This window comes from Urocitellus parryii, chromosome 4, assembly GCF_045843805.1.
Source record: "Urocitellus parryii isolate mUroPar1 chromosome 4, mUroPar1.hap1, whole genome shotgun sequence".
In the NCBI taxonomy this organism is placed as follows: Eukaryota; Metazoa; Chordata; class Mammalia; order Rodentia; family Sciuridae; genus Urocitellus; species Urocitellus parryii.
The window spans coordinates 83637675-83662298 of NC_135534.1; the positions used below are offsets into that span (position 1 = coordinate 83637675).

The 24624-nt window shown below is 39.1% G+C and overlaps 1 protein-coding gene across 2 annotated transcripts in view; it reads left to right on the top strand.

Annotated features, from left to right (window-relative positions):
- Positions 1-24624, top strand: part of Hephl1 (hephaestin like 1) — a 68526-nt gene that overhangs the window by 30681 nt on the left and 13221 nt on the right. For both annotated transcript variants that reach the window (XM_026396116.2, XM_026396117.2), the window contains exons 5-13: positions 2639-2893; positions 5719-5887; positions 8252-8391; positions 8541-8672; positions 10216-10427; positions 12333-12483; positions 15434-15646; positions 18691-18904; positions 23318-23457. In XM_026396116.2, coding sequence (XP_026251901.2) covers positions 2639-2893; positions 5719-5887; positions 8252-8391; positions 8541-8672; positions 10216-10427; positions 12333-12483; positions 15434-15646; positions 18691-18904; positions 23318-23457 — 1626 coding nt within the window. The remainder of the gene's footprint in view (positions 1-2638; positions 2894-5718; positions 5888-8251; positions 8392-8540; positions 8673-10215; positions 10428-12332; positions 12484-15433; positions 15647-18690; positions 18905-23317; positions 23458-24624) is intronic.

A 24624-nucleotide genomic window follows, 5' to 3' on the forward strand; every position in this document is an offset into this window, starting at 1 on the left:
GTCCATCAAGCATTTTATGAGTGGCTGCTAAATTTTAAGATCTTTCCTGTACATGGGGTTTAAGTACACACTTGCGAATTTGTTATGTGTCCCAGGCATTCTTTGAAAGTTCAAGATTTATCAAGCATTCATTGTCTACCAGACTTTTTATTTGTTAAAAATAGTGAATTTCTGTAGTTACGTTGTCAGGTGAAACAGAAAAATTTCCCATGTCTCTTTTGCAGAGCAGTGGGTTAATGAATCATCTTAAGATGTTGAGAATCCAGTTATATTTTTCAGTCTTTTCCTAGAGAGTGCTAGTGAGCATAAGGGAAATCTTCAACAGAAACATTTCACTTCATTTGTTGCTAATGATCTCCATCTTCTGCTTGCCTGTCTCTCAGAATCATCTTAACAGAGGCAGCCTCAATGTAGTCCTAAAATCATAAAAGAAAGGGAAGGAACTGAAGATCATTGGATCCCCCCACAACAGAACATCAATGACTTGTATAAAGTCAAAATGATAATTAGTGATAGATTGTTGCCTGGGAGAACCTGAGAGAATTCTCATAGCAAATAAAGTTTAATTTGGCTATGCTTGAGTCTAAAGCTGGTTGAGACATGATCGTGGGTACTCTATTTCCATTGTACAACATACCCTTTGTGGTGTTTGGAAACCATTTTTGGATGAATGAAAGTGAGGGAGAGGAGAAAGGGGAGGGAAACAGAGAAACATTGAAGATTGAAGTTAACAAAGACCTAAATTCAAATCATTGCATGATCAGCTTTATTCCTGTTCTTTACAAAATGGGAGTGAAGGTTTCAAATGTTGCTGGAAACTACTAGGGTAACATGATGGCTTCAGACTCGGTTACTCACATAATCCTTCCATAGTGTTTATTTTTTGAAGTGAGAATGCACCCCCCTCCCAAAAAAAGAATGAATTACATAACCAGATATAGACCATACTTTAAATAAAAACCAGCCTGTGTGCAAAGAGGTGTTGGAAAACAATCAATCCTTCTTCAAGACTGGCCAAGGAGATTTGACCAAGTATATTTAAGAAACAAAACAAAACAAAAAACCTAATCCATGTAAGATGTTCAATTAATACAAGATTTATCAGTCAATTTATTTAAATTTACTAAAATGACTTAGAATTAAGTGTACAGCCTAAGTCATTATTATCTTAGTAACAATAGCTTTTTATCTCAGTTTGAATTTAAAAAAAGAAGGGATGCAGTGACTTTTCCTAAGATCTGAATTAAGTTCTTTACTGCACTGGTCAAGTCCTGGCTAGCATTTAGATGTTTTAAAAGCATTCAGAGCTGGCCTAATGGCATAAGCTCAACTGATAAGATTCTGCCCCACTATCATCTAATAAAAGCTGCCTTTTCCTCTCTGCTTTTTAAAGTAATAAAATATAAACATCTCATAGTGTCCTCTAACCATTTCCTTTCCTTTTTTTTATCTTAGCATGCTTTTGTCATTTAATTAATTATCATCATAGAAAAGTGGGGGAGCTAAAATGCCAAAACTCGATTCTTGTGTTCTGAAAAGAGAAAATTTAAAGTCAGACACTAAAAGCCATGCAAAAGGAACGCAAAGTAAAAGCAAAGTGAGGCTTAAGCAGAGAGCAATCTCTAGGGAGAATCTCTCAGCAGGGACAAAGGAGACAATGCTGTCTCCAAATCTATTACTGTTTGGTGTTTACCAGAAGAACTGGGGACAACTTTCTGTACTCTTTGCCAATCAGGTGTTTAACTCCTCCTTCGTGTTGGGCAGTGGAGTTTTTGACATTAGTTGGTCCTCTCTGGAACCCTCATGGTGGCCATCCTATTTAGGGGGCTGTTGTCTACAAGTCAATCCCATGTTAATGTGGGCACTGGGCTCAAAAGCTGATCAGAAGTTACTTTAGTACACCTGCATTACTAAAAGGCTCTTCCTTCCCAGTCAGATGGAGACACCCATAGCCATAATTCCTAGCTTCACACCAATCTCAATGGACCCTGTCAAGAATTAATCCCATTAATTCTTTTCTTTGATGTATTTTTCCCATTAGCTCCTTTGATTCTGTTTTCTACAAATAAACAAGCACCCTTTGCTTTCTCAGCCGCTTTGAAAGTAGCTTAGAGAAGATCCTAAAGTGATTTAAAGTACACTTGTGACCTTGCTGTGCATTTCACTGCTCATTGTTAGCTATACCTAACAACACTATGTGCCAGCATTTCCTGCTTGGTTGCATAAGCCATAAGATGAGCAAGACAGGTTTCTTGTTCCAAGGAACATAAGAGTCCAGTGTGGATGTCAGAGTAATGGAGAATCAGGCTAGATGGTGACTGGGCCATCCGGGAAGTGTGAGCAGGGCTGGCTTTATGCTTGACCACATGACTACTCAAACAGAAGCTCCAAGGCTATTTTTAATGTATGCTGATTTTCATCTTATGAGGTACTTTTCTCTCAAAAAAAAAAAAAGACCAATACAAAGATTTTCATTCCTTTCTAAGGCATTTTTTTTAAGATCCAGAATTTCTGCATGAAAACATTAGAAATGATCTGCACTGATTTCCCAGCTGTGCTAGAATACACTTTACCAACATCTCTGGTCCTGCTTGCCTCTGCAGGGGAGTCTCTTCCACTAGTGTGTTTCTGTTTTCAGCCCTCAATGGATACCTCTTTGGAAACTTCCCTGAGCCAGAAATGTGTGTTGGTGAGTCCGTGTCCTGGCACCTATTTGGAATGGGGAATGAAATAGACATCCATTCTATCTACTTTTATGGAAACACCTTCATCAGCAGAGGGCATCGGACTGATACTGTCAACCTGTTCCCAGCCACCTTCCTTACGACAGAAATGATAGTCAAGAACCCTGGGAAATGGATGATAACCTGCCAAGTCAGCGATCACCTACAAGGTAACAGAGATGGAGACCTGTGAGAAGATGCTTAGAATGGTGCGGTGGAACCGCACAGCCGCTGGTACCTGTCTAAAGGCTTGCTGTTGTGTAGGTTCCTATAGGTATCGTGTCTACTTAAACATTAAACATAGGAAAATACAGTGTGGGTTGAGTTGGCATTTATGTCAACAGATATTTATTAATCACCTCCCTAAAAACAGGATGAAGGTGATGATGAAAAAAATGGTCAGAACTTCAAGGAACCTACTAGTAGTTAGACATGGTTGTATATTTATGAAATGAGTAAAATGTGAAGCAGAATGAGAGAACACTCTTTGGGTGCTATAGTCACTATTTTGGATCAATTTCAGGACTTCTGAAGGGCCAAGCCTTGAAATGTGGGTGGGAACTGAGTAGATGAGCAAGAAAAGAAAAATTTTTCCAGGTATAAGAAACATGAACTGAGAAAAGCACATGTTCTCTTTCAGCGACAGTGAATAGAATAATATTTTTTTTTTCCAGCCCTGGAAAGTCCTTTCTAGATAATCAGGACCAATTCCCCATCCAATTCTTGAATTTCCTTTATAACAGTTCTTTTAAGTAATTATATCAGTTCATCTCATCTCCAGGCTACTTTATAAGCACATTCTTCCTAAACAGAGACATTGACACACAGCGTTCTCCAGGGCCCACCATAGGTGGATGAAAAACATTTGTTGATTAAATACCTGTTGAAAGACTTGGTCCTGGTTCATTGGGACAACATAGAAGAGGTCCTTAGTTAGCTGGACCATGAGATCCACACTAGATAGAGAACCATAAGTGAGAAGGCTAGGGAGGCAGGTTGGGCCCTGGTGGGAAGGGCACTGAATGGTCAAGTGAAGGAGGTGGCACTGTGTCTGGAAAGGTAATTGTGATCCTCCAGGATCCTCAGGCATACTAGGCAACATACTGTGATCATTGCAGCAGTTTGGGAAAGTTGATATGATGTATATATGTAGAAAGGATTCTATGTGCAAATTTAGGCCATTAAAAGCTAATTAAGAAGCACCAACAACATTAGAATTATGACACAAAGAGTCTGGCCTAAGATAGTAAAAATAGGAAGAGAAAAACGAGTTAGCTCATAAATAATGTCTGATTAAATTTAGATACTACTGACTACACTCAGTCACTTAGGTACAGAAATCCAACTGTTTAAGGCTGCTTTGATAGCACATTCTTTTTCCTGTTAGCTGTATGCAACTAATCTTAGCATTAGTCAGCTGGGTTATTCCAGTGAAATTCAACTCAAGAGGTGATTCAGTAGGTGTGTACCAGATACTGGTCTGAGTAGACAAGGATGAATAGGACAAGGTTTCTATCCTGAAAGGGTTTCATGCTGCTAAATCTGGGAAGGAACTCTCTGACCTAGGAATTCCAAATCTAGAAATAACATCAAGAAAATAGGGAATGTTTGAGACTAGTGAGATTGCTAAATTTGACCAGTAGTTGTGGACATAAGCTGGTATTTGTGATATAGAATATTTCATAAAATGTCCATTCCTTCAGAAAATAATTGTAAAAAATTAGAAAATAAACCTGGTGCAGTATTGCATACCTATAATCCCAGAGGCTTGAGAGGCTGAGGCAGGAGGATCACAAGTTCAAAGCCAGCCTCAGCAAAAGTGAAACATTAAGCAACTCAGTGAGACCCTGTCTCTAAATAAAATACAAAATAGAGCTGGGGATGTGGCTCAGTGGCTGACTGCCCCTGGGTTCAATACCTAGTACTCTTTCCCCCAAACTGAGAAAATAAATACCACTCAATTTTAAAAATCAGTAATCGTACCCAGCAATATTGATAAACTTGTCCCCTCACTATTTTCTGTACCCTTATATATAAATACACAGGTCATTTAGAAAATAAAATTAGTCTGCTAATTATCTGTTGGTACTGCTTTATAACTTACTTTTCCCACTTACTAATGTATCATAACAATATTTTCATGTCAGTTAATACAGAGCTACTTCATAATTGCTAATACTTCCAGTGTCCATACTGAGATGATTGCAGTATACTTAACCACCACTTTATTGCTCAACACTTGTACTTTTCTTCAACGTTTTTGCTATTATAAACAATTTGCATGTATGTTTGCAATTTTGTCTAAATATTTCTTTAGGAAAACACCCAAATTTGGAATTCCTGCCTCAGAATTTGATTTTTTTTCAAAAAAGCTATATTTCTGAATTCCCTTTTAAAAATTGTTAATGTTACACCCAGAGTGTTAGCAGATCTCGCCTCTACTCATCTGTCAACATTTTGAATTATTAGAATTATTAGTCTTTTTAGGGCTGGGGATGTGGCTCAAGCGGTAGCACGCTCGCCTGGCATGCGTGCGGCCCGGGTTCGATCCTCAGCACCACATACAAACAAAGATGTTGTGTCGGCCGACAACTAAAAAATAAATATTAAAATTCTCTCTCTTAAAAAAAAAAAGAATTATTAGTCTTTTTAATCTTTACCATGAACAATGGTGATGTTTGATTGCTATTAAGGTTATTTCTTAATTAGTTTATTGCTGATATTATTTCTTTAATGAATAATCCATTTAAGCCCTTTGCTTACTTTCTATTGGAGATTTACTTTTTTCTTCTTTATTTTAAAAATGTTTTATATATGAATCTTTTATCATATATATTACAGATATTTTCCCCCTTATCATTTACCCTTTGTTTTAAACTTTGTTTATAGTCCAATTTTCTCTATGAAATTTTTAATGTTCCTGAAGTCAAATCTATCAATCTTTTACTGTATGATTTCACCTGAACCTTAGCTGTGGTTTCCCTCTGTTCTGCAGCTGGTATGCTGGGACAATACAACGTTGGTAACTGCAAAAGTGGTGTTTCTCACCCCAAGATGAAGGGTCAACAGAGGCACTACTTTATAGCAGCAGAAAAAGTTCTTTGGGATTATGGTCCTCTAGGATATGACAAATTCAGTGGTCTCCAGCTAAATGCCTCTGAAAGGTAAGCACTCTTTACTGATGTTTCTAAGCTCCTCTCCCTAGAGGCATGTGCTAGGTTCTCGCTGTGATCTCATTTGTATTCCAAGTGCTGCTCTGATGACAAACAGCAGAGATGGCATAATGTTACTGCTGAGAGTGGGTGGAGGATTTGGTGCTTTATGAAATGCTGGCTAACTTAGAGCATGAGATTCTTTCATCAAACATTTCTTGAGTAGCTCCCATGCACAAATTACAGTGCTACATGCTACAAGAACTACTAAACTGACAGAATGAATAAAGCCTTTCCACAGATGAAACAGACCAGTCTTGAAGAGGGAATGACACAGGACATTTTTCCAATGGAGAAGAGTTCCTCTCTTCCTGCTTTCTTTTTCCTTTTTTTTTTTTTAAGGTGAGCTCTTTGCTTTAGGGTGACCTACCATAAGTTATGCCCCCCCTCTGTAGGCTATAAATGCCCTTTTCTTCCCTGTGCAGTAAAATGCCATTTTTCCTGAAAGCCTGACTCTAATGTTGCCTCTTAAGTGAAGCCTCCCCTGACTTCTAAGTCATAATTAATTGTTCTCTAGGCACTCATAGCACATACTATTTTTCAAATTGGATCTGGAAATTCATTAAGTTGATGGGGACTCTGTGACTTACAGAATCATGTGCAATGATGTCTGTGAAAGCACTAAAAATGTGCAATGTGATATTAAGAATGATTGCTATTACCCTATGATATATTTTCCCATTTGAGGGAATATTTAAGAAATTTGCTTTGTGATCAATGAGAAAACACCATGTGTTTTAAAATTGCGTATTTCATTCATTCAAACATATGTACATACATTCTTCCATCAAACTGAAGCACTTGAACCTTGCCTAAAGAATTTATGGGAACCGGATATGAAAAACTCTTTAATATTAACATTCTCTATTTGCCAGTATTTTTCCAAACAAAATAATGAAAATTAGCATTAAAATTGTGTTTTAGCACCCTTCCAGAATCCTGGCATACTTTCTAAAATATGAAAGATTAGATTATATTCAGTCAATATTTAACATGATAGCTGAAAGCTCAATGTACTAAATGGCATGCAGGATGCAGAGATGTCTAAGACAGTGTTCTCACTTTATGTGGAGGAAGTAGCTGTGTACATAGGGCAAGAGAAGTAACTTTGCAAATTACAAATAAGAGTAAGTGAGTTCTTTGGGTGTTCAGAAAGAATAAAGATAGCCAAAGAACACTTCACAGAGGAAGTGTGATTTAAACAGAATCTTCAAGAGTGACAGAATTGATTTAAGTGAATAATGAAGAGGGGGGAATTTTAGATGTAAGGGTAAGGGCAAAGCACCTACTGTACAGGAGAGAGTAAATACATCGGAATAACCATTGGATAGGGGAATGAGCATTTGCCTAGAGCATTAGGGAGAGAGTTGGAATAAGGTGAATATAAAATGCAGAGGTCCTTTAATAATTTTGAACATTATTTGATTGGCAACTGACAGCAGTTGAAGATTTGGGGGCAGGTATATGACATTGAAAATTACCATTTTGGAAATTAATGTTGCAGGAGTGTGCACACTGAGAAAAAAATGAATGAGCCAGTGTATGATAGAGGATGCAGAGTGTGCAGTTAGGAGGTTCATATCACGTTCCAAACCCAAGATGATGAGGGCATGAACTGGGAAAAAAAGGCAAAAAGGAGGTGCAAAAAGAGTGTTGAAAAGAAAGGCTATAACATTTTTACAAAATAAGAATGCATGAGATAAGGAGATAAGGCATTAAAAAAAAGAGAAAAGAAAAGCAATTTATATGACTGTAAGAATGATACTACCATTGATGGAAATAAGATAGCAGAGATGTAGTATTAGTCAGAGGTTATATTATTATATTTCACAACTTCAAAAAGTGTTATTTTATGTGTATAGTTTCTAAAATAATCCTCCATTAATTAAGTAATTGGACAACTAGACATCCCATTCCTTAATCATGCCAGATATCAAAGAGCTTACAATATGCAGAGACTATTCATATTGACATCAGCAAGAGGTGGAGGAATGCTTACTCTGCAGAGAACCCAGTTAACTCTTTATTACTTTGTAGGAAATCATTTTGGGACTCCAATATTGGTAAGGAGTTTACCTGTGACTTTGTTTATTACTGGACCTCTGGGGAAGAAAGTGTAATGACTAAGAGAAAAATGAGCATGAGCACCATGCACGCTGGTCAGCTCTTCCTAGGAATTTTGTTGTAACTTGTGCCATTTTTTTTTTCTGGGGAGACAGGTGGGTGAGTGAGATGGATAACAATGTGAAGCTCCATAATTAAGGACTTTGGTGGATATGTTAAGAAACTCAGCTAGATTCCTGTGTCTTTCCACAGTAACTCTGCAACGTACTTCACAAGAGGGGAAAACAGAATAGGAGGAAAATATTGGAAGGCTCAGTATATAGAATATGCTGATGCAACTTTTACTGAGAGAAAGAGACCTTCTGGGACAGAAGCCCATCTTGGAATTCTTGGTACAGTAAAACCATCCTTTTGACTGGTTTTGAAGTGGGAGATGTTTCTGCTGGGAGTATACACCCACACAGAATGACCCTCCTGCTCCTATTCACTTCTTTCTATCCCTTCTCCTCCTCTTCTCTTTATTCCTCTTGATATTTCCCAGGTCCAGTCATCAAAGCAGAGGTGGGTGATACCCTGCTCGTGACCTTTGCTAACAAAGCTGACAAAGTCTACAGCATTTTGCCCCATGGGGTGCTCTATGACAAAGCATCTGATGCAGGCCCAAATGTAGATGGTAAGTCTCAGCCTGGACTTAGGAAATAAACAGAATGAGTGAGCAAAGGATCAGGAGCTAGGCAGACCTGGTCCAGATCCTTCTCCCTTCCCTTACCAGTCCTGAGAGTGTGGACAATTATTGAAACTTTCTGAACTGTATTCTTCTCATCTATCAAATGCAGATAATAACACTCACCTCATAGGGCTTTGGAAAGGAATGGAGGGAACAGAGCACAGGGTACAGCCCACCTTAGGTTCTTAGGAAATGTTACATTCTTTTCTTTCCTGTCAATAATGCAATAAATCCAAAGTGAGCTATTTTCACAATCACTTTCCCTACTCTACGATGGAGAGCGTTCCTGCTACCTGTTGCATGGGATTCTGCTGGCAAAAGCTGAGGGGAAAGTCTGATTTCCACTGTTTTGTTAACATCAAAATCTTAGAGCTTTGCTCTACTAGCAAACCTTTATTTCAAATCAGCATAGTATGTTGACCATCCCACATGGCCTCCCTCCCTTGGAGGGCAGGCAACACAGGTTCTCTGCACATACAAGGGGTAGCTTTTTTCCTTTGTCTTCAGGAATTGTTCTTGCACTCATGGTGCTACTTTGGGGAATCTCCTGGTTTCTCCATAGCTGTCTCCATCACTGCACCAGACATCACGGCTGCCCAGGATATTTCCTCATGCCTGAGTGCGAGGCCAGGCCCAGTGGAGAGCAGACTTTGTGGTGATAGAGAAGGGATGGAGAAGGAAGGAATGGAGGGAGAATTCCCTCTTCCAGACCCATCCTCACCCTCTCCTGCCTCAGCAATATCTCCTGCGCCTGTACTCTCTTCCTTGGTCAAAATGTTCAGAATGACTTTTTGTATGTGGATACAGATGGAACAGCAGGGACAATAAAAATGGTTTTACTTTCCATTTTTTAACTCAGCAAATATGCTGGATACATATTTGAACAGCACAAGACAAGATGAAAAATGAGTCTGTGGCTTTGTCTAGCAGAAGAGATTTGCTGTGTTCTTTGGCAATAGAATGTGAGAATCAAATGCACAGGCTTTGGAACCAGACAAACCTTAGTATGAATCCTGGATTTGCCATTTATTAACTTAGACTTGGACATTCACATACTTTCTCTATCTTGTAGTTTTCTGGGTTATTTTCTAGTTCAATCTCCCAGATTTCAAACTCTTTGAATGAAGTTCTCTTTCTTACCTTTCTTTTGGTATCTTCTATCATACCAAGTATATTTTATATAGAAGACACTCAAGATATTTTATGGATTTGCATTTAATTGTTGAATAGCCTATTATCACTCTTTTAATATTTGCTAAACTGATATTTGAGTACAAAATAGAATACAATCTACAAAGATAATTCTTGGATTTAAGCTTCTGTCTTATAAAACAGCAGAGGATGACAGTGGTCTCTCCTGGTAGAGAAAACAACCAACCTACAAAAATATGTCATCACCATTGAGAGATGCTCAAGGATGAAGACCCAGTCTGACAAGTTTAATGTTCTTGGCTGTTGCTTTGAGTAACTGTTTGATTTGTATCCTCAGGATTTCTGAAACCAGGGGCACATGTTAGGCCAGGTGAAACCTTCACATACAGGTGGACGGTGCCAGAAAGCGTAAGCCCAACAGATGATGACCCCCCCTGCCTGACCTATGTATACTTCTCAGCAGTTGACGCAATCAAGGACACCAGTTCTGGCCTTGTAGGGCCTTTGCTAGTCTGTAAAAAGGGTGTTCTCAATGCTGATGGGACACAGGTAGGTCATCAAATGTCCCCAGGTTTTCAGAGTTGCATAAGGGAAGGATCAGTGATATGGCCAGAGATTAGATAAGTGATGCAGGGTCAGTTGCAAAAAACAATTTCTCTTGAAATTCATGTCTACATAATGAGGGTTATTTTATTTTTTTGTAAATTTAATTTCTAAATATCCAAAGTTACCAGTGCCCACCCAGGAAGCTAGCAGTTATTGTATTGGAATTCTGTGGAACTCACACTCTCTGTCTTGCTTCAATTGTGGAATCTTCAGAGATCTACATGTAATGCAGCTGAGATCCTTCTTTGTGGACAAGGTTTCCCACACTGGCCATCTCCTGTGATCTTTTGAGAATTCAGTGTGCAGGCAACACTGAAAACACTGTAATTACCTGCTGGAAACTAGAAGTTACTGTCTGTGGCTGAAGGAACAAAAAAAAAATTGTAGATAACTTGTTGTGAGTCTCAACTTAGAGGCTTGGATGGTCTCACTGAGTAGTGGGGGAAACCATAACACTTCAAGCTACATCTACATGTTATTAAACACCTATGAAAAGAGGAAATTCTAGTCATTTCACTATTTACTTCACCAATTACATCACCATTCACAAACTGCAAGGCATTTTATTTAAATAGTATGTTTTATAATATTGGGCATTGTGTGGAATTCCTTCTGGGATCAAAGGAATTTCTAGGTTTAGGGAACACAAAGTATCTTGCTCTATCTAAGATTTTTATTTCCCTGAATGAAGGAAGGATCCTGGAAATGTCTACTGCACATATAATAAACAGAGTCTTTGTATTGTGCCTCAATTAGAATATGAGGTAAAACCGAATGATTATTCACATTATAAAGCTGAACAACCTGAGGCTCAGAGACATTGAGTAATAGTCCAGGAAATACACCTAGAAAGTAGTGAAAGTTGGCAGAATTCAAGACTTTGAGCATATAATTGTCCTTTTCCCAGGACATCAACTTGCTTCCTACCAGTTAAATACTGGAGTCAATGAGATTAAGTGCCAGAAAATATTTGTAAGATAATTCTGATTTTTCCCCCTGTTGTATACATTCAATGGTAACTTCAAGGTTTGCTAGAAGTATCTTACAGTTTGTGGAAGTTGTTGCCCAAGTCAAATACTACTTCTGATGAGACCACTTGCATAAGATTCATGGGAAAAAAGTAATCTGAAGCACTTCATACCTAGAATTTGGTTGAGAGAGAAATCCATTTGGCCAGATAGAAAGTTATGTTTCAATGCAAGAAATACTTAAGAAACATAGCCAGATGTGGTAAAACAGCTTAAAAACATAACTTCAGCAACTTGGGAGGCTGGAGCAGCAGGACCACAAGTTTTAAGCCAACCTCAGCAATATGAAAAGGCCCTAAGCAACCTAGCAAGACCCTGTCTCAAATAAAAAAATAAAGAGGACTGGGGATGTAGCTCTGAGTTCAATCTCCAGAACCAAAACAAAACAAACAAAAAAAGATGTGTCAGTTTCTGTAGGCAAGTGGAAAGATGAACATGGAAAGAGATGTTTGCAACTCCATGCATCTCTATTCTAAAGATGTCATAGCATAAGGCCAGGTGCTATAAGACCATATTTTAATAATCATAAAAATGACCCTGACAATGGGGGCATAGTGCAGAAAGGTTTCTGAGCAGGGACATAGTTTCTTGCAAGAAGTCACATGGAGAGGGGGAGGATAAAATGAGACAGACGATTTTCTGGGTGTCAAGTGAACTTGTTAGAGTCATGCCCAGGATCCTGTTTTACAAATTGATCTGGTGGATCTATGGTTAATGTTAATTAGCCATACCCCACTTTGTGTGAACTTTAAAAGGGAATCAGTGCTCTGAATTCCTGCAAGCTGTACTTTTTATGAATTCATTTCTTTCTTTTCTATAGAAAGGAATAGACAAGGAATTTTACCTACTACTCACAGTGTTTGATGAGAATCTGAGCAGGTATCTTGATGAAAACATTCAGAAGTTTACCTGGCGTCCCTTCAGTGTTGACAAGGAAGACAAAGAGTTTGTGAAATCCAACCGAATGCATGGTATGATGAATGGTTTTCCCTCCTGTAAATGAAAGGTTTAGTTGCATTTGAAGTGAGTGTATTTGGAATGTTTTAACTATCTGAATTTTGGTCTCTTGAGTATTGCTCTTGGTCATGAAGTAAATTATTCTATGCTTTGCAAGTTATCTTTTGGAGATAATGATCCTTAATTATAACTTTTAAAACACTTTACCAGTCTTAGATCAGGAAATACAGAATTTGAATTAGCAAAGATCACAGTACATCAGAAATGAAGAAAATTGCTGACAAAATTCCTTTGTATTCACAATAACATCCAGTCTGATAACCCAAGATATAATAGGAGGTAATCTTACACAGCAACGTATCCTAATCAAATAATATAAATGACTGCTGAAAGGGTTCATTTGTAAAAGACTAGCAGTTCCTATCCAAGATCTTCATTTGGGAGGAATGACCTAATTCTCTCTCCCTGTCTCTCTTTATGCCAAGTGTTATAATCTCAAACCACCTGGTAATTGGTTATGACCAACAAGATTCTCATTAATCTTGAGCATATTACCTAAGGTGGCAGAGTAATAAGCTAGGGTCCAAACTCAGTGCCTGCAAGAGTGTGCAGCTGACCAAGTGCTAAAGTAAGTGCTGTAAGATAAGAGATGCTGAATTGTTCATTTTAAGACCAAGCATAATATCTAGGCTATAACATGGCCTTTGAAAATATTATGGAAGAATTTAAAAATAGCCCTGAGCCTCCCTCCCAGCTGAGGAATCCCCAAAAGTCAGGTTAACAAGTGATCCACAGCAACCAGGTCCTAGACTCCCAGGGTCCCTGATGTTCAGTTCCAATAGAGTCCCCTCTTGGACCAATGTAAAGCATGGACCAATACATTTTCAAGACCATCTCTGAAAACTTTTGCTACATTTAAATATGAATTCCTTTCTGAACTTCTTAGTAATATAAAAAAAGGAAACTAAACTGAAAATAAGGAAACATAGTAATTCCTAGTGGAGAATTCAAATTATAAAATGAATTTATCATCAGAAGGTGATTATATAGAAAATATAAAACAACTGAATGGACCATGTTGAATTCAGCTCCAATCTGGTTTGATAATACAAAACTCATTTTCAAATATTTTGGAAATGCAGGACATGTTATTCTTAAAGCAAAGTCCAAGAAAATAATATATCTCAATATGATCAACTATAAACAAATGTCTAGTTCCAATCTTGATTGACTGCAGTGGGAGGAATAAAGCAACAAAGTTAACCTGCCCCTCACATGGGACAATGCTTTGAGTTGCATCTATTATGTAGGCTGTATTCAAAATGTGTTTGCTGAACAAGTGAATGTCCTAGAAAGAAAAGCTTTAAACAAGAGTGCTAAGTCAAGAGAAGAGTCTCTACCAAACCAGTCAAGTACTAAACTTTATTAGCATCATGGCTTACACAAATATTCTTTAATATTTGAAAGACAAGATTTAGATTATTTATTTGCAAAAGCAGTATCAAGGGTTCCCCCCGCCCCTGCCCGAGAATATGTGATCTCAGGAGCCCCAGAGCTTCTTGAAATTTCTACTAATAATCCAAGATTTAAAGTATGGTTACCAAGCACCACTGGTTCTGCAGACACAGGAACCAAAAGTAATTTTATTTATTTGACAGCAAGATTATATCAGGAAGCCATTCATGGCCTTGTTGGTCTTTCTAACCCCAGGCATTTAGTAGGGAGTAGGAAGGAAGAGGACAGAATATTCATTTCTCTAGGGGACATCAAGTATGAGACATAAGTATGTGCACTCACCCATCAGACACTGCTATTAGATCATGACATTTATCCTCATAGAGTGAGAATGTCATTTCTAAATTCTTCTCAAGACACTGGTCCAGAGAGCTACTGTCAATGGATTGAGGTTGAATGTAAAAGATAAAATCAGTTTGTTACTCTGGAAGCACAGAAGGTCTTCATTCATATCTAAAAAACTGTTAAATACGCTTCAATTATTTTATTGGGGCAAGGAAGTAAACGTTACTATAAAACAAACTTATTGGGGCTGGGGATGTGGCTCAAGCGGTAGCACGCTCGCCTGGCATGCATGCGGCCCGGGTTCGATCCTCAGCACCACATACAAAGATGTTGTGCCCACCGAAAACTAAAAAATAAATATTAAAATTCTCTCTCTCTCTCTCTCTCTCTCTCTCTCTCTCTCTCTCTCTCTCTCTCTTTAAAAAAAAACAAACTTATTTATTTCAGAGCTAATTTTTATGAATTTAATGTTCCCTTACTCCCCCTCCAAAAACTCCTTCCCACTGATTAGACATGCAAACCATGTCAATTCATTGAAAGTATTTTAATTTATGCAGAATTCATGAAAAAAGTAAAGGGATGTCTGGTAACTTCTAGAACTGAATGCAAAGCCATTGCAAAGAAGGTTTAGCAGAGTTAAAGGAATTAACAACCAAAGGAAGAGATATTTAACAGAGGACATGACAGCATAAGAATTGCAAAAGAAAACTATTTTTATATCAAGAAAATTTGGAGAGAACAGTGAAGTCAAATATTTTTACTAAGAATGATGATCTTTGTGGTTGGTAAAAGTAAAATGTAAAGTGAGGGATATTATATCATGCCATTAAACAATTTTGTCAGAAATATTATGCAAGAAAAAAACCTTATTTATTCCTTATTGATTCTTAGAATTAGTGTCCTTGTATATGTTTGTTAAATTTTTTAATAATTTCAGTGCATTTTTATTACTCATTGTTAAATTTGGTCTCTATTTTAAATTGATTCCACATGTGGCTTCTTCCTTAGTACTATTTATTCTCTGATAATCAGGGTCTTCTGTACTCTTCACTAACTTGAAACATCCTTCCCCAAACATCCTGATAATTGTTCATTAAAGTAGTGTGGTTTCAGTATGTGGACATAATTATTGTGGGCTCTGACTGTCCTCTCCCTTCCATTTAGCTATCAATGGCTATATGTATGGCAACCAGCCAGGCCTAAGTATGTGCAAAAAGGACAGAGTTTCCTGGCATTTGATTGGAATGGGCACTGACACAGACATGCATGGAGTTTATTTTCAAGGCAACACTATCCACCTACGAGGGACTCATCGCGATTCCCTGACCCTGTTTCCCCACGTGTCCACAACGGTATTCATGCAGCCAGACCGTGCAGGTAAATTTGGCAGGTCCATCTCAGGTGACCAGATTCCTACTCAGTCTCAGAGCTTCCTCCCCCAGATGCAATTGTAGATGTTAGGCACTTTGAAAGGTATAGAAATAATTTTTATTCAAGTCAGAGAATACTGGCTATTTTAATCTAAACACATAGTGTAAAGGACAGAGGCATCTACAAAGCAGAAGTGAGTGTCTTCTAAATGACTTTGCCACACAAATCCCTAGTGAATGCTCCTAATTCATATGTGTGAAAATTCAACCCTCAGAAAAGACATATTTTGCTTTCATGAAGCACGAACATCATTCTAGCTGCTGCCCTGAAACACCTCCAGGCTTGGATAGCCCAGTAGATGACTTTAGTTTCTGTAGGTATAAATGTAGTCATAACTTTAGCTTGGTATCCCATTCCTAGGGACTTTTAGTGGCCTTTGTATGAGTTATTTGGGGACCTTTCTATTTTTATTCATTTGGGCACTCTTGGTTTTCCCAGAGGGAAAGCTGCGTTGTGTTTTGTAGTCCAGGGAGGTCCCTGTGAAATGCCAATGTGAAATGAAACTTCTTCCTTTAAAGATTTCAAACTATTTAGATAACTGGAACATTTTTACTAAAAATGTAGAGCAACACATGGGAGCATATGCTAGCTGCCACATTAAAAGTGAGGACAGCAAGAGTACTCTGGGCATTCAATATGTTTTTTCCAATCCAACTTTTTCATCAGTCTTAACAAGAAACAAATATGCTACCCCAAATGAGTAACTGCTGACTCTCATTTATTAATGGACCTCTTACTTCTTTACTGGAACTGCAGTTTAGATGCCTATGTGTCATCAATTAATAACCTGAGGCTTGAGTTTCAAAACCTTTGCCCAAGGACTGTAAACACTAGGAGTGCTACAATCTTTTTTCAGGGAGTAGGGGAATGGAGTGGGTGGGTCCTGGGAATTGAACTCAGGGACACTCAATCACTGAGCCACATCCCCAGCTATATTTTGTATTTTATTTAGAGACAAGGTCTCACTGAGTTGCTTAGCACCTTACTGTTGCTGAAGCTGGCTTTGAACACACAATCCTCCTGCCTCAGCCTCCTGAGCTGCTGGGATTATAGGTGTGCACTATAGTACCTGGCGAGTGCTACAATCTTTGTTTTGTAAACTTGTAAATTTCCTGTAGTGTTCAACCTCTCTACATTACTATAGGTGATCAATTATGAGTCACCCAATCCAAACCAAACCAAAGGATGCCTTGAACAACACAATGTTTTTGTTTGTTTTTGTTTCTTTCTTTCTTTCTTTTTTTTTTTTTTTTTTTTTTTTTGGTACCAGGGATTGAACTCAGGGGTACTTGACCATTGAGCCAATTACTCATATGCCCCACAGGCTTCTAAAAAGCTTCATAACAATGTTTTCTGGTTTAGTTTGGTATTGAACATAAATCTGTAACTGCCTAAAAGCTCAGTCATTTCATTAATTCCTGTTCCTCATCTGTAAATTGGGAAGAGTGTTCAAAGAGTGGGTAGAGCAGACAGTAGCCTGCAACTCAGATGTTTTCTCTTTGCTCTTAGAGAAGATAATCCCTTGACTATGGGCTGCTTAGGAAAAGCACATGCAGAAGGAGGTCTTTCCAAGTTTGCCTTCAGAGGTGTCTTCTCTGTGTTTTTGCAAAGACCCTTCTTTATGAGGATCCTGTGCAATGGGGTGTTTTAATACCCTTTGAAACAACTGTTGTTGCTTATCTAGAAGGGATAATAATATAGCAATATTTATAGTTACATGTATAGCAAGATTGAAGCTCTCTTTGTGTTTTAAAGATGGTTAAGGATAGGAATTCTAATCATCACTAAGAGCAGTCCATTAAAGAAAGGGAAGATCTATTGATCCAATAATTTCTTTGGGAATTAATAATTTCAATAATTTTGTTCCCAATATATTATGGTGAGTTCAGTTAGGATATATCTATCTGATACCAATGCCTAAAAAAACTCAGCTTAAAAACATTACTTACCTTCACTCAGACATAATTGCTGATTTTATTTATTTTTTAAATATATATATATATTAAAAATAAAATTGTGTGTATATATATATATATTTATTTATATATTTAGTTAGCAATGGGGCTTTATTTTTTTTTATTTACATGCAAAGCTGAGAATTGAACCCAGTGCCTTACACATGCTAGGCAAGCACTCTACCACTGAGCTATGACCCCATAATTGTTTATTTTAAATAGAGAAATTTAGTTTATTTAGTTGATTTTTTTCCTTTTCATCCAGAAAAATGTAAATACTACCATTGGACATGAGAACCTCCTTTGCTCAAGATCTTAATGAAGTAATACTTTTGGCTTTAATAATAATAATACCTTACAGTTTTATTGTGCTTTACAATTTATGAAATCCTTGAGGGCAAAATCCATGACTTCAGAAATGTGGCCTAATTTGAGCTTTGTCTGGGATATTCATCTTATGGTAATTAGTTTTTATAAACTGGGCTGGACTAAGATAGTCAGTCATACTTGTCAGTGATTTTCCTGGAATAGCTGATTTCTTGGTAACACTGTAGGTTTTATTTTTACATTAAAATTAATTTCAAATGGTATTTTTCCTCCATAAATAAATATCATCAAAGCATTTTATTACCTTTGAGTCTGGTTTTAAAGTATTTAGAGCTGATACTTTAAAAGTCCACCTTACTTCTGGTGGTGCAAACTAGTAATCCCAGTGGCTTGGGAGGCTGAAGCAGGAAGATTTCAAGTTCAAAGCCAGCCTCAGCAACTTAGCCAGGCCCTAAGCAACTTTACAAGATCCTGTCTAAAATATATATATATATATATATATATATATATATATATATATATATATATATATATATATATATAATGAAAATTTTAAAAAGGGCTAGGGTTGTAGCTCAGTGATTAAGCGCCCCTGGGTTCTACCTTACTTATGACTGATTTTGGAATAAGATATGTAGGTTTGTTGAGAGCAGACCAACAATGACAAAACCCAGCGCTGCGCACAGTGCCAAGCCCTTTCTCTTTCAGGTATTTTCAAGGTGTTTTGCTCCACCTTGCATCACTTCAACAGAGGCATGGGTCAGATATATGAGGTCAACAGCTGTGGCAACAGGGACCCTTCTGAGCAACCGTACGGGATGATAAGAACCTTTTACATCGCTGCTGAAGAGGTAGAATGGGATTATGCCCCTAACAAAAACTGGGAGTTCGAAAAGCAGCACTTGGACGCAGGAGGGGAAAGGTACCGCTGGCGAAGCCGCCAAGTCTCTTCGTGGGAATGCGCATGCTCTGTAGGCGTTTATCACTGGTGGAACCCTGAAAAGGCCCGGGTTTTTTTTTTTTTTTTTTTTTTTTTTTTCCGTCAGACAGAAGCTTTTACTTAGGAGCACAGGTTAGGGAAGCTGCCAGCCTCCACCCCTGGAAGGGAACCCGAGGTCGTCCTGAGGGCACTCCGAGACAGGCTCATACACCTTCCCCAGTGGTGACTGGTCTGCTATGACCCCTGAGTAGATGCGCAAGCAGAGGGGAAAGGCTGGGGGAAGAGGTGGATCCCACAGCGATAAAGTGTCTGGGAAGACCGAAGGGGCCTGAGGAGGCAGAGAAAGTGTATAGATTCCAGGTGAGGGGCCGGGCTGCTGAAGATTGAGAAGCGAAGGGAAGGGTAAGAAAGGATAAGCCATTGTCTGAGCCCATCCAGGTGGGGGAAGCCAAGGAGGGGTGGGAGGCCTGTCTTGGGAGAGGTCTCTGAGTCAGGATGGGAAGAACAGATCTCTCTACTGGGCCCTGTACCCAGAATGTCTCCATGATTGACCCTTCTTGATAAGTGATGTCAGCCATTGCTACAAGACACAGAATCAGCAACGCTCCAGCCACATGCAGGCTTGTGAGTACTGGTCCTCTATTGCCCTCCTAGAGTCCTGTGGCCAAGCTCCCCAGGGTATCCTGGGATGGAGTGAAATAAGGAGGAAGTCTGGCACAGACTGCAGATCTCTTCCCCTGAAGTTAATACCCTCCACTTTGCAACAACCAGCTGCTTGGATATTAATCTCATATGCAGATGAGGAAACTTGGGTGCAGAGTTAAGTTGTCAAGCTGGTCTTTGGCAGAGTTGGAATTGAACATAGATCTTTTAAAAAGCAAATTCATTTTCTGCAACATACTATGTTCTTTTGTGGCCCCATTTTACCACCTACCCCCAACTGCTCCCCACCGTAGTCCCTATGGACACCTCATATAATCCTTCTCTGACTGTGATGCACCCAAACAACTCTACACACTGCTATTCCAAATCTTAACTCACTTGTTTCCTGTCTTGTTAGCCTTTGTTTTGAGGTTTCATATTCCTGGAAAAGAGAGTATAACAGTGCCACCTTATGGATAAGTGAAAACAAAACAAACAAAAAAATTAGAATGACTGTTGAAGATTTGCCTGGGGGATAGAAGGATTTCAAATACCCTCCATTATTTTGATTACTTGTTAGTTAAACCAAATACCCATTCTCCAAGAAACTAGTGGTGCTAGTACATGGAAAAATAGAGGGTGCTGAGGGAAGAAGGGGTGAAAAGAAATAATCGGACCCCTTCTCTGCCACTCTGGTTATTCCTCATAGATGATAAGGCAAAGTGAGATAAGGCACATGTTTCACATATTCAAAGTACAAGTTCTATGGATAAACACTTAGCAAAGAATTGAAATGGTAAGTTCTCCTAGTGGCACATTTGTAGCACCTCTTTAAGTAGGATCCCAGTGACAAATGCCCCTCTGTACTTGATTTCTATGCCTCTGTATTTTGCCCCAAGACCATGGTGGGATCATATTTATTTTCTGAACCACCTCTTGATACAGGTTATTTCTAAAACATTTATTGTCCTAACCAGTACAGACCCTCTTCCCCACCTTAGGACCTGAAAATCTTTTTTTGAGATTTCCTAAAAACACACTGGGAAGGTTTTAGGAACCCAGAAAGGACTAATGGGCCAATCATCACAATTCCAAGAGGGAAGTTTGTGAAGTGGGAAGGAATTTGAAAATGGAAATTAAGTTGCTGGTGCTAATATGTGGACTAATATGTGTCTACTTGAACCATACTGGGATTCACCACAATAATAATCAGCTATTAGTATATGATGAACCCAGCATTTTGTTAAGGTTTTTACAAACCATATATTTTGGGATCTTTACAACACACTTGACCCATTTAATTAGCTTTTGCCCAGCATCTCATTCAACATCCTCATGAAATGATAATGAGATGCTTATATAGCACTTAAGTTGTGCCCAACAAAGTTTTTACAGATACTAACTCACATGATCTGTGCATTAATCCTATGGTAGGTACATCATTACCACCCTACTCTGCAGGGGAGGAAAGCTGGAAACCCATAGAGCATGGCTTCAGGACGTGTTCGGGTCACCATGCAAGCATTACTAGACTCATGGAAAATAAAACTAGAAGAAAGATTCTCTACATTTTGCAAAGTATACAGTCTAGGGTAGAAGATGTATATGTATTTATTGAATACCTACTATGTGCTAGGCATTGTGATTCACTTTTGGAGGTGAAACAATGTGGAGGACAGACAAGTTCCCTTCTTAAATCAAATTCATGGTCCATGAGAAAGATACAGAACAAACATCTAGAGTGAAGCAATTTTAAGAGAAGGGAACTGCAGGGTGCAATGGGAGATCACAACACAGCCTGTTTGGGAAAAGGTGGGGAGAGGGCAGGTGGCCAGGGAGTTTTCTGGAGGAAGTAGTCCTGGAGCTGGGATGTGAAGAGGGTACCAATTGAGGAGGTGGGAAGGATTTCTTGATGAAGGATCAACATGTATGAAAGCCTGGATGGAAGAGAGGACACATCATGTTCAAGAGAGTGAATGTTTAGAATAAGCAGAGCAAGTCGGGGGGTGGGCAGTGATGGGGAATTAGGATCAGGAGGCTGCACAGCAGATAATGAAGGGCTTAAGAGCCAAACCAAGGAGTTTTGCAGTGGGAAGCCATAAAACTATTTTCCATGAGGAGTGACTTGGTCAAATTCATAGCTTAGGGCTACTCTCCCTGCAGTGGAGAGCATAGAGGAAAGGGAGCTGCATGGGAGGCAGGAAGTGATGAAGAATGATTCCAATTAATTCAGGTAAGTGGGGCAGGTGGCTCTGTTTAGAATACAGCCAGTTAATGGGGTTGTGGGGATGAAACTCATCATATGTGGAAACAAAATTGATATATTTTTCTTTTTCTCCCCTCTCTCCTTCCCTTCTTTCCTTCCTTCCTTCCCTCTTTCTTTTTTGAGACAAGGTCTCACTCTGTTGCCCAGGCTGATCTCAAACTTGACACCCTCCTGCCTCAGCCACCTGAGTAACTGGAATTACAGGTGTGAGCCACCACAACCAGCTCTTTTAGATTTTTTTGAATCAATCATTAGTGACAGTCTACCTTGGTGATAGATTAAATACACATGTAAATGTACAGTTGATCCTCATCATGGATTCCATATTTGTAAACTTGCCTATTTGCTAAAATTTATTTTTAACAACCTCAATCAATTCTGGCTTTTGTTCTGGTTATTCAAAGATATTCACAGGGTGGTGAAAAAATGCTGACGCACACATTTCCAGAGGCAATCAACCAGAACATTCCTGCTTTCCTGTTTCAGCTCTCCTACTGTAAAGAAGTGCCTTTTCTTTCTTTCCTTCCTTCCTTTCTTTCTCTTCTTTCCTTCTTTTGCTTCTCCCTCCTCCTCCTCTTCTCCTTTTTCTAATTATTCTCCCCTTCCCCTTCCCCTTCCCCTTCCCCTCTCCCTCTCCTGCTCCCTCTTCACCTCCTGTCTCTTCCCCCTTGCCTCTTCCTTCCCCCTCCCCTCTCCCTTCCTCTTCCTCCTCTTTTAATTTAGTGCCATATCTTCTGCATTTGTGTTCTTCATTTTAGCTATTTAGCTGTTTAAGATGGTCCCCTTAAGAGTAGCACTGAAGCACTGTCCAGAATTTCTAAGATCAAGAAAATTGTGATGTGACTTGTGGAGAAAATACATGTATTAGCAAAGCTTCATTGGGGTATGAGTTATAGTGCAGTTAACTATGAGCTCAATATTAACAAATCACCAACAACTATTAAATAAAGTGTCCTCAAACAGGAACACACTTGAAACAAGATAATTCAGTGTTCACCATGACTATCTAGAACATAAGAGCCATGAATAAGAAGAATCAGCTGTAACTATATTTGCATATAGGTACATACACAAAATATAACCTGCAAAGATCTTTACAAGTAGAAAAGAATGAGGTATGGAATGATATATATGAAACCTGGAGGAATTCAGGACGGTGAAAATGTGTGCACACTCATATATATGTGTGTGAGGTTAGGTAGTGCCACAAAGAGAAGACTATCTCAAGGGGACCTTAAGAATCTCTGAGGTTGACCCCACTCAACACCTGGCAACAGTGGATAGCAATTGTTTCAAGGGTGGACCATGGGCCATACTGGGCTGAACTTATCAGAACCTGAAGACCTTAGAAGTGCCAATTCCTAGCCCTACACCCAGAGGCCAGTTCCCTAGAGAGACCCTGGTTACAGCCAGGTTTGGGGAGCATTGATCCAGAGTACCCCCAAATCACTCTGAAAAACTTAATTTTTGATGCTTCTGATTTGCAGACATGGAGATATATTTATGAACCACACTGAAAACTGGATTGGCTCTCAGTACAAGAAAGTGGTTTACAGGGAATATACCAATGGAGAATTTGTGGAGATCAAAGCTCGACCACCGCGAGAGGAGCACTTAGAACTTCTGGGTATGGTACAGATTTCAGCCATGCACCGTCAGCCCCAGGCGTGTGCACATGCCTGAAGACACACACACACACACACACACACACACACACACCTTTCCTGTAAGACTGAGAAGGGACCCAGTAGCAAGACTGCATTCATGCATGACTGCATTCATTCGGTGCAATATCTTCCTTATCAGGGAGTGTCCTGGGTCCTCAGCTCACACAAAGAATAGCATAATAAGACTACCAGATAACACTCAAACAGGAGTTCATTCCATCAGGGCAGTCTACTCAGTGTCTAATAATACTGAGCTTCTTTCCCATTCCTTTACTGAGCTGGGGAATTTTAATTTAAAACAAGTTGATGTCTCACAATACCAGGCAGTGTGTTTGTATGAGTTCTTCGAAGTCCTAGATTATCCATGCACAGTGCCATACTAACGCACCATAAAAATATTTATGACAAAGGAGGAACCCCCATGGGAGATGGGTGCCAAGGGTGAAAGGTCTAGTTTCAGTTTGGGAGGCCCCAACCCATGCCCTCCGAACATACTGGGTCTGCCTGCAGCCTCTGCACTACCTGATGCCCAGCTGCCTGGCCTGGCCCTCAGATAAGCTCCCCCTGCTTTCTATCCCCACATTCCTGCACCTGGGAGACCTGACCCCATCTTAAAGACAGGATTTTAAAACAGAGGGCTAATCTAGAGGACTTCTTGAAATCCTTTGCTGCTTTAAAATATACAAGTTAACATATAAACAATCTGACTTTCCACAGAACCATGACTCCTAGCTTGATGAATTATTAAATGCTCCACCCCCCTCCCCCTCACCTATTAACATTGGCACGCAAGCTTGTTTGTCATATCGAATGAATGAGTCATTCCCAGTGGAATCATTCATTTAGGTCCCATGTATCCAAAAACCTCTTAAGGAGAGGTGCTGGTCCTCCTGAGGCATTTGGGTTATGCTTGCAAAGAGCCCAGTTTGATTCCACTCAGTAAAATGAAAGAAATGAATGACTTCATCAGAGGCAATACCAGCAGCCTTCAGCTAGGGGTGGGTGAGGCTCATCCACTTATTTTCTTCAGTTCAGGGAGAGTCCTGGGATTCTAAAATACTTAGAGGGCACATAAAATGCACCAAATACCCAAGAAAGAACCATAGGGATCTGATCTGAGGTGCTTC